Below are 13,817 nucleotides of genomic sequence, written 5' to 3' on the forward strand. Positions count from 1 at the left end.
TGTGTGTCTGTGTGTGTCTCCTCTCTCTGTGTGTCTCTGTGTGTATGTGTCTGTGTGTGTCTCTGTGTGTCTCTGTGTGTGTGTCTGTGTGTGTGTCTCTCTCTCTGTGTCTCTGTGTATATGTGTCTGTGTGTGTCTCTGTGTGTGTATGTGTCTGTGTGTGTGTCTATGTGTGTGTGTCTGTGTCTGTGTGTCTCTTTCTCTGTGTATGTGTGTCTCTCTCTGTGTATCTGTGTCTGTGTGTCTCTTTCTCTGTGTGTGTCTCTGTGTGTATGTGTGTCTGTGTGTCTCTCTCTTTGTGTCTGTGTGTATCTGTGTGTGTGTGTATGTCTGTGTGTGTGTGTGTCTGTGTGTCTTTGTGAGTGTCTGTGTGTATCTGTGTGTGTCTGTGTGTCTGTGTGTGTCTGTGTGTCTCTGTGTGTGTATGTCTATGCGTATGTATGTCTCTGTGTGTGTCTGTGTGTGTGTGCGTGTGTGTGTGATGTATATTGGACGTGAAGGCTCTAGAGAGGCAGAATAAGTAGTCTCATGTGGGAGGCCTTAGAGGCTCAGAGCAGGGGAGATGGTACTAGACTTCCATATTTATTTATTTTAATTTAAAATTACCACCTGACTGGCTTTTTGAGGCAGAGTCTCACTGCATAGCCCAGGCTGGCCCAGAACTTACTATGCAGCCTACACTGACTTAGATTTCTCCTGCCTATGTTGCCCCAGTCCTGTGGATTCATATTTTTCAAAGATCCTTCTGGTTGCATGTAGAGACTGACTCTGGCTGGTGAGAGAGGAAGTCACAGGGCCTGCAGGGTAACCTCTGGGGCAGAGGCTCATGCCTGTGATGCCAGGGTCATAGCTCAGCTCACAGTGACTGGTGATTTTCTGTGACTTGCTAGGTTTTGATTCTTCAGCTATTCTTCAGCTATAAAGTAAGTGGGGGCTAGAAACATGGTCATGTGTTTAACCTGAAGTGTGATTAACGATTTCACTCATAACAAAATGACACAAGCCAGTACATCTCTACAATTACACAAAGAGCAAATATATAATTTATATACATTGTAGTTTATATTCACTTTAAGGAGGCACTTCCTGGTAAAAAGTGAAGAGTGTCAGAATGGGTAACAATGAGATACAGTGTGTGTGTCAGACGTGGGGCACTAGCCTTTAACCCCAGCACTTTGGAGGCAGATGCAGGCAGATCTCTGTGAGTCCGAGGCCAGCCTGGTCTACAGAGCAAGTTCCAGGACAGCCAAGGCTACACAGAGAACCCTGTCTCAGAAAAACAAAAACAAAAATCCAGCTACATGCTAGGTAAAGGGCACTTTCTAGTGTGTGCGTGTGCGTGCATGTGTGTGTGTGTGTGTGTGTACATCTCTTGTGTGTGTACCCCAGAGGTCACCCTGGGTGTTGTTGTCAGTCACCGTCCATCTAATTTTTTGAACCAGGGCCTTTCCGTGGGCTCTGAGGATCGTTGATTAGTGTGGGGTGTGTGGCCAGCAGTCTCAGGTTTCTCTGGATTCTGCATCTCCAGCGCTGGGATTCCAGGTGGAAATCACACGCCTGGCTTTTTTTTTTTTTTTTAATTTCTTTTTTTTTTTTTGAACATGAAATGCTTTTTTATAGCATGTTTTACAAGGGGAGGGGGTAAGAGGGTCCAGGTGGTGGAAAAGTACAAAATCTTCTTGGTCTGTGCCTTGAAACATGTCATGGTCTATATGGTACACTGCCTTGAATTATGATCTACCTGCAGTTCTTCAGAAGATATGGTACACTGCTTGAGTTATGGTCTCCCTGCTATTCTTAAGAAGACATGGTACTCTGCTTTGAGTCTATCTGCAGTTGCTAAGCAGGATCTTGCAGCTGCCAAGCTTCAGAGGACATTGTGCAGGTGGGGAAAGGTAGGGGGTAAGGGTAAGGGCGAGGGTCCTGGCTTCTGGCATCTCCCCCTTCTCTGTTTAGTTAGAGAAGGCTTCTTATGTTCAATCCCAACTATGTGAGTTTTGAATTTGGATGTCTAATTATGGGGGCACGCCTGGCTTTTTGTGTGGTTAGTGGAGGTAGAACATAGATGCTCATGCTTGTGTGACAAACACATTACCAACTGGGGCATCTCATCAGCCCAGGAGCGCCACGGCTATTACTTAGGTATCTGAGACACATTCACTGACTTATCATACATCCCAGGCTGGCCTGAGACTTGAACCCTTTGCCTCAGCATCAGGGATGCTACATTTCCAGGCATGAGATATATTTCAAACTGAAAGTCATAAATAAGTTGAAAATAAAAGAAAAAGATACTCTCTGAAAGCCCTGACCTAGAGAAATCTAGAGGGGCTGTACCAGTACCAAGCAAAAGCAATGTATCAGCACTGGAGGCAGGAGCAGTGTGCACAGAGGCACTTATTGTGCTGCCAGTGACTATGTCACTCAACAGATCTCTCAATGCAATGGCTAAATCTTCCATCTTAAGACACTGGAAGAGCTGGTAGTGATGGTTCATGACCATAACCCTTAACCTCAGGAGGTAGAGGCAAACGGAGCAGGAGGTCATCCTCAGTTACATAACAAGTTTGAGGGCAGCCTGAGCTACACAGGAATGTCTCAAAACTAGTTAGCTGCCAGTCATGGTGATGTATGCAAACATGGAGAGTCCCTGTCTCAACAAACAAACAAACAAACAAACAAACAAACAAAAAATCCCCAATGAAATGTTAAGTAAGGCGTGAGAACGGTGTGTCATGGCCAAGTTGGATTAATCTCAGTGGTTCAATCAATTCCTTATCTAAAAGTCACTTAATAGCCATGCAGTGGTGGCGCACGCCTTTAATCCCAGCACTTGGGAGGCAGGGGCAGGCGGATTTCTGAGTTCGAGACCAGCCTGGTCTACAGAGTGAGTTCCAGGACAGCCAGGGCTACACAGAGAAACCCTGTCTTGAAAAACCAAAAAAAAAAAAAAAAGGCCCTATCTACTCCCATCTCTGGTCATAACTAAATTCCACACACTTTCAACACTTGAATTTTACGCTTATGTGGAATATCTTAATAAAGTAGTAAAATACCACTGCGATGATGATGATGGTGATGATGGTGATGGTGATGATGATGATGGTGATGATGACAGGGTCTCCCTATGTAGATCTGGCTGCCCCGGAGCTCACTCTGTAGATCAGGCTGGACTTGAACTCCCAGAGACAAACCTGCCTCTGCCTCTTTAGTGCTGGGATTAAATGTGTGCACCAACATCGCCAGGCTTGAGATGAGTTTTTAAGGCCCCAATATACTTGTGATTGGAAACTGTTCTTCAGAGAGACCTGTGCTATATGTAGACCCCAATGTCTATTTCTGTGTCCTCTCTCCTGTCTCCTCTAGAGCCACTTGGAGACCAAACTCCTCAAGCAGGAATAACCTCTGCTGACAAACACAGCTAGCTGCCAGGTAGGTCCACACCTGAAATCCCAGACTCCAGAGGCAGGAGGATCAGGAGGCCAAGCTCATTCTCTGCTGCAGAGCAAGTTTGAAGCCAGCCTTGGCTATGTGAGACCTTGCCTAAAAAATAAATTATGCCTGGCAGTGGTGGCGCATGCCTTTAATTCCAGCTCTTGTGAGACAGAGACAGGCGGTCTCTTGTGAGGTCGAGGCCAGCCTGGTCTACAGAGTGAGTTCCAGGACAGCCAGGGCTACACAGAGAAACCCTGTCACGAAAAAAAAAAACAAATAAATAAATAAATAAAAAATAAATTACAATAAGTCCTCCTCCTCCTCCTCCTCCTCCTCCTCCTCTTCCTCCAACAACAACAACAACAAGGACAACAACACCTGGAAAAGATGGCAGAATCTTTGGGCTGCCCCATGAGTGAAGGCTCAAAATGGAAGCAGGGTTCTGTTCTAGCTGAGGGTCTGTTCTGTGACATGGCATTGGAAGCTTTTCTATGACCACTAACCCCACCTGCTGCCTCTCATGCCAGGGATATGCCCTGCGATTCAGAGGACTGAGTTCACCACAGCCAGGCTGACTCCATGACAGGCTGCAAACTGGCAGTTTGGGAGACTAGGCCTAAGTGTCTGTTTCCCAGAAATGAGACCAGGATCCAGGAACCCGTGGTCAGCCAACCACAGCCTCGGATAGCCAATCGGAGGACACCTTGTCATCTGACCTGAAGTAAGAAGAGGTAGCTAGAACGAGTAAGCCACCCCTGGGAAGTCGCCAGAGCCAATTGTAGAACCAGTCAGACCCCTGGAGATAGAGCTAACCAATTCAGGTAAAAGGGCGGTACCCCTCCCGGGAATTCTCCTAACAATAAAAGCTGGGCCTTCAAGTCCACCAGAGGTCTCCATTCCCAACTCCTGCAAGCAGGAGATTCAGCTGAATAAACGCTCTGTTGCTTTTGCATACTATTTGAGTCTGGGCTATCATTCTTCAGCGACTCTTGGACCCTAACAGGGTCAATCGTAGTCATTCACAAGTTTGGGAAAGCTCAACTTCTAGGGCCTGAGGGGAAAGTTCTCCCTCTGCGCAGGCACTCAGGCTGCAGACTGGACTTGGATGGAGCTGTGTTGACAGGGAGTCAAGTCCAGAGGCTAACCAGCCTGGTGCAGACACTAGAAGTCAGGGGTGTCCTCACTTGTGACGGCTCCCTCTCATAGAGTTCTCAGGCCTTAAGGAGTACTCTACAGGGACCTAAAGCAAACATTGTCTTGAGAAATCAGCCACCTAAGGCTGACATGCCACATCCAGAGCTGTGACAGATGGGAATGGAGACTGAAGAACCACACAGATACTTCACAGCCTCTGGGAAGGGCGACAACCCAGTCCTAAGTGCTCACTACCCTTCCGACAACAGCTTCAATCCGAGGTCTCGACAACCAACACCTTCAAGCAACATTATACACCCCCAAATCCAAGTTAAATGTGAAGTAATTTTAATTTGTATGATGTACGACAGGCATACTTTGGTTGTGGGAGAGAAGGGTAGGGAGGGAGTTTGGAACAACCTTAAAAACAAAGACTTGATGCCATTCTTTTCTCTTTTGAAGCTGGGTGCCAGAGTCATTCTTTAAGAAAACCAGGGTCTCAACCAGACAGGGACCAACAAAGGCAGCTTTCCAGGGAGGAGAGGAATCTCGGGGCTCAAAAGGGACCTGCAGTTTGGGAGAAACCTGCTAGGGGGAGCTGCTGTGGGAAGTGCTGAGGCTGGTTGGGCTGTTGATGGATTGTGGGATACAATCTGGAAAAGATGCCAGATGGCGGAGGCTGTCATGGAAGCTTAATTTTCCTCCCTCCCTCCCTCCCTCCTTCCCTCCAAGGCTTCTCTGTGTAGCCTTGGCTGTCCTGGAACTTACTTTGTAAACCAGGATGGCCTTGAACTCAGACAAATCTGCCCATCTTTAAAAGTGTATGCCACCACCTGACAGTTTATCTTCTTTCTTTTTCCTTTCTTTCTCTCTCTCATTCTCTCCCTCCCTCTCTCTTCATCTCCTTTCCATCCTCCTTCTCTTCCTAAGACAGGGGCCTGGCTATCTAGTTACAGCTGGCCTTGAACCTGATATGTAGACAATCTGACCTTGAAGTTAAGGTAATCCTTCTGCCACTCCAGTCCTGGGTTTAGAGACCTGTGTCTCCCACCTGTTCCCAGCCTGGGGCCCAGGTTTCCTAATCCAGCAGTCCTCACCTGGGTTGGTGAGTGCCTGGCAGTATCTGGAGATGTTTTCAGTGGCTGTAAGAAGGTGATACTTCCAGTGCACAGGACAGTTTCAAGCCACAGAGAGTGATCCTATCCACTATACCAATAATACTGGGACAGAGAACCTGACAGCCTAACCCTGCTAATAATGAGTTGTGGGACCAGTGTGCACGGGCCTTGGACCCACTGTGGGGCAGGAGGCCTCTGGTGTTTGTGTTGGTTTTTCAGGTACCTCTCCCCCCGACCCCCGCCGCCTTCTCTGTAGTGAGTATTGAGAGCAACAGTCTTTTCTTGTATCTTTGAGGGATGACTACTAAGGGGGGCAGGATACAATAATCCAAGCATCCCAGAGAAAGGCCGTGGAAGGGTGCTGTGGGGGTGATCCCAGCATCTCTGTGATATCTAGCCTGCCATCCTCACTGTCTAGCTCAGGCAGACACTTACCTAAGCACCTCCCATTGTTCTTGCACCAGGTACCATGGCAACTTCATCCAGTGGTCACTGGCAGGCAGTATCCTCTAACGGCCGGAACATCCTTTATCGGTACATACAGTCCTCTAAGGTCGCAGTGCCAAGTCTGATCCTGTCCACGAGGCCTCTCCTGAGCAGAACAGGCGGTCTTCCTCTGCTTCTCAGGGCACATGAGAATTCTAGAAGCCTTTACTCATCAAGGCCAAAGACCCTGGAGGCTAGCACTTCCAACATCTGTGTCCTTCTGTCCTGCCATGAGGCCCCAGGTTATCAGGGGCAACCTTGTCTCCAACAGTGTTGTCTTGAATCCCAACAAGGCTGATGCTCCAGGCCTACCTGCTCTGTTCTGTTCCTGAACACATACTTTTGCATAATTTCAAGACATTTTATTGCCTCTGAAAAAAAAGTCTTTCTCCATTAGCAGTTACTTCTAGTGCAGCTTCTTCCTATAAACCACAGATCTCTCTGGCTTTTCCAATTTGCCTCTTCTAGACACTATATAAGTGGACTCCCAGAGCATGTGGTTCTTCCAGCCTCTTCCCCTCAGCAGAATGACTGACACTCCTTCCTCAGTTGCTTGGTTCTTTTGCCTGGTGTCAGACCTGGCTGTGTTGACCAGGGACCCTGCACCCTCCAGCACCCCACAGCCTCAGCTCCCTGTGTTCCTCCTGACTCACTGAGATTGTATCCCTGTTTTCCTGCTCAGGCTAAATCTCTGAATGATGATGATAGCAGCCACAGGCCTTGGATATGGCACTGTATGATTTACAGTTAACAGGAAATATATATATTTTTAAGGTGGGCTCTCATGTGGTCCAGACCAGCCTGAACTGGATATTTACCAAGGATGACCTCGAACCCCAGACCTTTCTGTATCACTCACATACCAGGATGCAGGCTCCATACCTGGCTTAAGTGTTGCTGAGGCTTCATGCATGCTAGGCAGGCATTCTATTAGCTGAGCTGTCTCTTTGGTCCCAGTTCGTGTGAATTCCAACTACAATCCTGAGATAAGGAAACATCCATCAACAGTCATCAAGCCCCACCCTTTCCTGCTAGCAGAAAGGACTGGAGTTATTCCACCTGCCCACTCTGCCAGGCTTTGATGGCTTCTCTGTCTCCCAGCGTAATGACCTCAAATGACTCAGTTAACCTGTACCTCCACTTCACCGAATGAAAACTGGAATTAATAAGCACATGCCTTGTAGAGTTACTACAGAGCTTAAAGGTGCTAAGTGGGGCAGTGTGTAGCTCACATGGTACACAATGAGCACTGATTTCCTGGATAGAGAGCAAAGGGGAAGGGAGGAAGGAAACAGGACAGGCATACAGCCCAGGAAAGTCAAGAGGACACAACACTGAGATAGGAGGGCAGCCTGTTTCTTTAATCATCTCTACAAACTCCTGAGTTGAAGATTTCATACCTGCAGGCCCTCGGTCAGACCCAGCAGCCTCTCTGTGGCTGGTGCCCAGCTTAGGCTCTCACTGAGACTTGCTGAGTGACTGGCATAACTCTAATGACTCTGCCACACGTTGTGGGTGGGAAGACCTCTTCCTATCTCTAAGCTGGTGACAATTCTCTACTTCTCTCTGGTTTAGGGTTCTTTTAACCATCAGGGCTCATAGACTGGTGGAGACTGGTGGAGACTGGTGGAGACTGGTGGAGACTGGTGGAGACTGGTGGAGACTGGTGGAGACTGGCAGAGGCTAGAAGAGAGGAGTTCCTGAACCCAGCGCCTCACTCTGTATGGCTTCAATCAGTCTTGACCTGCAGCCTTGCTCCTGGCTCTCAAAAAGTCACCTTTCTTGTCAGCCCAAACTATATCTCCCGCCCCCTTCACCCCATGTCTCAAAAGGCCTAGGATTTACTTAGTCCTAGCTGAGTGTCAAGGACGCTTCCTCCACACACCAGGAGCTCAAGAAGGAGTTATAACTCAGATCTCCATTTCACAGACCATGGAACAGTGGCGGAGGGTGAGCTGCTCAAAGCCCGTGGCTCAAAAAGGATGTGGGGTCAGTGCAGAAGCGCCCTCAGATGAGAGACATTTTGGGTGACATCTGTTAGGTACACCAGTGTGCCAGTGTTTAGTTGAATCTGTTTTTATTTGTTTTGTTTGTTTGTTTGTTTGTTTGTTTGGTTGGTTGGTTTTTTTCGCGACAGGGTTTCTCTGTGTAGCCCTGGCTGTCCTGGAACTCACTCTGTAGACCAGGCTAGCCTCGAACTCTTGAACTCAGAAATCCACCTGCCTCTGCCTCCCAAGTGCTGGGATTAAAGGCGTGAGCCACCACCGCCCAGCGAATCTGTTTTTAGTTCTTTTGATTTCATACCCAGGAGTGGGGCTGTTGCCACAGTCACACGGTAACTGTCTCACTTCTTGAGACCTGTGAGCTGTGTCCCAGAGGAGCTGCACCTTTACCATTCCTTGCAGCAGTGGGTGAGAGTCCAGTCCTCGTGTCAACAATCCTTCTTCACTGGAGATGAAGCCTAGGACCATGTGCTTGCTAGGAAAGTGTGCTACCACTGATAGTACTGCCCTCAGCCCTGGAGACGCTCTGATAGATTGCTCAACCTAGCCTTGAACCTGAGCATCTCTTGCCTCACCTTCCCAAGTGTTGGAAAATACTCCTGGTTGTCCCCTCTTTTAAATTAATTACATTTATTATTATTATTCTGTTTGTGTGCATGTGATGCAGATCCAGGGAACTCGTAGAGATCGGAGGTCACTTGTGGAGTCAGTTCTCCATCGTGTGGTCCCGGGGCTTCGACTCAGGTTATCAGGCAGAAGCAGCGCTACCTTCTGAGCCATCGTAAAGGCTTTCTTTCCTTTTCATTTAAAAAGTTTTAAAGATTTATTCATTTTTATTTTATGTGTAGAGGTTCTTCCTGCATGTTTGTGTGTACACCATGTCATGCCTGGTGTCCTTGAAGGTTAGAAGAGGGCATTGGAACAGGGACTATGGGTGGTTGTGAATCTGGGAACTGGGAATTGAACCCAGATCCTCTGTAAGAACAGCAAGTGTTTTTTTTCTTTTGTTTTGTTTTTATTTTTGGTCTTTCTTCCTTCCTTCCTTCCTTCCTTCCTTCCTTCCTTCCTTCCTTCCTTCCTTTCTTCCCTTCTCTCTTTCTTTTTTTGAGACAGGACTTTACATGTATCCTGGTTGTCTTGGAAATCACTCTGTAGACCAGGCTGGCTTCAAATTTAGAGATCCACCTGCTTTTGCCTCCTGAATGCTGGGATTAAAAGTGTCCACCACCAGGCTGGAGAGATGGCTCAGTGGTTAAGAGCACCAACTGCTCTTCCAGAGGTCCTGAGTTCAATTCCCAGCAATCACATGGTGGCTCACAACCATTTGTAATGGGGTCTGATGTACTCTTTAGGCATGTCTGAAGACAGCTACAGTGTACTCACATAAATAAAAATTTAAAAAATTTTAAAAAGCCTTTACGACTGAAGACTGGAGCAAGAAATGTTAACTGCTGATTTACCTCTCCAGCCCCTGGTTTTCTTTTCTTAATCCTTCTGAACTGATTGTGTTGATATAACTACATCCTAGAGTAGGAAGGATTGGGCCATGACATTCCAAGGTAGGGATTTGAGCCAAGCACTGGACTCAGCTCCTGATTTCACTATCACCAGCTGTAGAGCCTCCAGCAAATTGTAGAGCTTTTCTGAGTGTCAACTACAAGTACTCCTCGCCTACAGAATAGGGATAATTACCCTTCACATGGCTACTTCTCACGGATTTGTTTGTACTCATTCACTTTATCTGTGTCTCTTGCCAAGTGGAAACTCCTATTACCACGACGACTACAGTGTCTCCCTGATGGGAGAGTCTGTCTCCCAGACTCTCATATTAACTGATTTTTATGATAGAATTTCTCTGTGTGTAGCCATGGTTGTGCTGAAGCTCACTCTGTAGACGAGGTTGGCCCTGAATTCACAGAGATCCATCTGCCTCTGACTCTCAAGTGCTGGGATTAAAGATGTGTACTACTACCATGCAACCTCATTTTTTTTTAATTGAAGAGTCATATGACATAATGTTTTTTGTTATTATTTGACCAGGGGTCCTAAGTACTTAGACCCCCCAGCCTCTATCTCCCAAACGTTAGGCTTGCAAGCATGTGCCACATGCTTTTATTTGGGGCTAAGGATCCAACCCAGGGCTTCACAAGGATCCTTGTAGGCAAGGATTCTACCAACTAAGCTGCTTCTTCAGCCAAAATAGCCATTTAAATATCTGTGTGAGGGCAGGCAGTGGTGGCACACACCTTTAGTCCCAGAATTCAGAGGCAGGTGGATCTCTGTGAGTTCCAGGCCAGCCTGATCTACAGAGTGAGTTCTAGGACAGGAAGGACTACACAGAAGAACCCTGAATTGAAAAAACAAAAAAACAAAATTTAAAAAACCCTGCAAAAAACTAAAAACACCAAACAAAAAGATCTTTGTATGTTTGCATATGGTGCTGTGTAAGTGGGGGTACCTGTGTGCTGCACATGCAGGAACCAGGGCACACCCTTATGGTCAGTCCTCTCTGCTACCTTGTTTGAGGCAGAGCCTCATTTCTGCTCTGATTGACAGGCTAGCTGGCCCTTGATTTCTGGGAAATTTCCTCTCTCTACTTCTCATCAAAATTGAATTGGAACTGGGCCTAGAAAGATGTCTCAGCAATGAAGAACTTGTATTGTTCTTACAGAGGTCTTAAGTTCAGTTCCCAGCACCCGTGTTGGGTGGCTCACATCCAGCTACAATTCCAGATTTAGGGGGATCTCTGACACCCTCTTCTCTCCTCCAAGGGTTTCTTCACACATGTACACACACACATGAGAGAGAGAGAGAGAGAGACAGAGAGAGAGACAGAGAGAGAGAGACAGAGAGAGAGAGACAGAGAGAGAGAGACAGAGAGAGAGAGACAGAGAGAGAGAGAGAGAAATGAATTTAAAAGGAGAACTTCAATTATAGACAGGCTACCGTGTTTCTCTTTTATATTGGTTCAGGGAACCTGAATTCACAGGTTTGTACAGCAAACACTTTCCCCATTGAGCTGTCTCTCCTGTCCAAATTAGCCAGTTTAAATAAACAGTGCAGTGGTGCTGACACCATCACTTTGATGGAGTTTCAAACATCTTCATTTCAGAAGGAAACCCCATATCCAACCAGTTGCCATGCCCTGTGCTCCTCCCCTTGTTGCCTGGAAACTGCGTCTGCCTTCTGGATATGAACACCTGCCTATTCAGGGTATTTTGCACCAACAGGATCTTTAATTATGCTGTCTGTTGTATCTGGCTTCTTTCCTCAGAATACAATTAAGGATGCAAACTTGGAACCTGAATTCTGTCTGACAAAGTCTCACCTACCCTCCATGAGTGGATATATCCCGTCCCAAGGGAGAAGAGGGGACATGGTATCTAGGAGGAGAGGTGGGGTCTAGAGTGCCTCTCCAGAAGGAGGCTTTACCTTTTCTGCGGCTCTCTCGTTGCCTTCTATCCTCTTCTGGATCTTGATATTTTGCCACATTTCCTCAGCGGGACGTTTGTTCCCGTAGCTATCCTCTACCAGCTGTGTGGTTGTGGGTTTGTCCTGCAGCTCAGCCAGTTTGGCCTCTATCTTGTCAATGCGGTCTACCACATGGTCAAAGATGTTGCTAAGCCTCTTCATTGGGTTGATGATGGGCTGGGCATCTCCTTCCCTGGGCATAATCACCACCGGCGAAGTTTGAAGGAAATCCTCTTCCCCTGAAAGGACTTTTTTGAGCTCAGAGATTTGGATGTGGTCTAGGATGCCCTGGAGCACAAGATGAAGGGCCTTGAAGTTCACTACCCCACACTGTGGTATGGCTACGTTGACCAGCTCGGTGAATGTGAGAGAGAAGCTCATCCTGCCAGGGGATGGATTGATGTGGCAAGGCTTCTGGGCGTCCTTGAGGACAAGTAGTGGCTTTCAATTATCTGAACTGCTACACCAACAGGTCCTGAGAGGCTTGGTGCGGCAAGTCACAGTGGTCAGCAAGGAATGATCTCTGTCCTTGTCAGAGCTCAGACCAGGGCTTCTGGTTGCTAGGATGCCAGAGAACATGGTGGAGTGGGCATGCTTCCGAGAACCCAGTGTGGGGTGGGTGTTCAACGGTGAGCTGGCTCAGAAGAAGTGCTCAATCAATATTTGACAAATGCTTCAGGAGCGAACGGCAGCCTTTCATTCGAGCCCTCTGATTAATTTAGGCTTATGCCTCTAAGTGACACACAGAGGTGAGGGAAGGAAGCTCGGTCCTTGGAAGTCACTGAAATCAGAACAGAATACAGTTTTCTTGGAGTCAGAAGGTCCAAGGTTTTAAGACAAGAAGATGAGAAAAGAACCTAAAGGGTTAAGCTGGTTTCTGGATGTGGTCAAAGACACCTTTACTCACCCCACCAGCAGCCCAGGCACTTATTCCTGAAGAGGGAGAAGGCACACAGGTAAGAAGGTCAAGGTATGATCTAGTATCAAATGTTCCAGTAGCCCAGGTGATAATGTCTCTTGAGTGTTGGGTTTCATTGCTCCCTGGGTGGGTGGATGTGGGGCAGGATGGCACACACTTCTAGTACTCAGGAGGCAGAGGCAGGTCAATTACTGAGTTTGAAGCCAGTCTCATTTAGAGAGTGAGTTCCAGAAGAGCCAAGGCTACACAGAAAAACTCTGTTTTGAAAAACAAAAACAAAACAAAGAAAGAAAGAAAAGGAAAGAAAAATCTGTGGGCTTCATATATCCTTCTAAGGTGTGCCTTAGGGTTCTCCAGAGAGAACAACAGACAACAGAATGCAGTGATGGAGACACATGAGGGGTTTATGAGCACTCCTTTTGTGATTATGGAGACTGAAGTCTCGTGACAAACTGTCTGCAAGCTGGAGACCCTTGGAGGCTGGCAGTGGGACTTGGGCCAAGTCCCAAAGACTTCATAACTAAGGAAGCCCATGGTTCCTTAGACTAAGTCCAAGGTCAAAGGTTTCCTGAGGAACTGGATAGGGAAAGCACAGGTGTAAATCTTGGAGTCCAAAAGCAGGGGACGAGTGCCCAGCTCTTGGACATAAATGAACAACTTGTCCTTTCTTTTTATTTTATTTTTATTTCTGGTATGTATGTATGTCCAGGAGTTGGCTTACATTCTGCTTACTGATCTTGGCCATCTGGCTGGCCAGCAGAGTCCTCAGAATTTGCCCATCTCTGTCCCCTGGTCCTGGAGATAGGCATATGCCAACATGTCTGGTCTACAGAGTGAGTTCCAGGAGAGCCCAGGCTACATAGAAAGAAAGAAAGAAAGAAAGAGAGAGAGAGAGAGAGAGAGAGAGAGAGAGAGAGAGAGAGAGAGAGGAAGAAAGGAAGGAAAGAAGGAAGGAAGGAAGGAAGAAAGAGAGAGAAAGAGAGAGAGAAAGAAAGAGAGAGAGAGAGAAAGAAAGAAAGAAAGAAAGAAAGAAAGAAAGAAAGAAAGAAAGAAAGAAAGAAAGCAAAAAGAAAGGTTTATGAAGAGTTTATGAGCACTGCTTTTTGTGGTTATAGAGACTGAAGTCCCATGACAAACTGAAAGCTGGAGACTCTTTATATGCATGCCAGGGATCTGAACTCAGATTCACATTCTTGCATGTCGAACACTTTACCCACTGAGCTGTTTCTCAATCTCACCACCACATGCCCT

General features: G+C 47.0%; 1 protein-coding gene across 1 annotated transcript in view; it reads right to left on the reverse strand.

Annotated features, from left to right (window-relative positions):
* Window positions 1-12,028, reverse strand: part of CUNH16orf96 (chromosome unknown C16orf96 homolog) — a 30,347-nt gene extending 18,319 nt beyond the window's left edge. Inside the window, exon 1 of the mRNA XM_028788407.1 lies at window positions 11,609-12,028. Within this exon, the coding sequence (XP_028644240.1) occupies window positions 11,609-12,028 (420 nt within the window). The remainder of the gene's footprint in view (window positions 1-11,608) is intronic.
* Window positions 12,029-13,817: the final 1,789 nt, after the last annotated feature.

The sequence above is a fragment of the Grammomys surdaster genome, unplaced genomic scaffold (assembly GCF_004785775.1).
Source record: "Grammomys surdaster isolate TR1022 unplaced genomic scaffold, NIH_TR_1.0 125745, whole genome shotgun sequence".
NCBI classification, from domain to species: Eukaryota; Metazoa; Chordata; class Mammalia; order Rodentia; family Muridae; genus Grammomys; species Grammomys surdaster.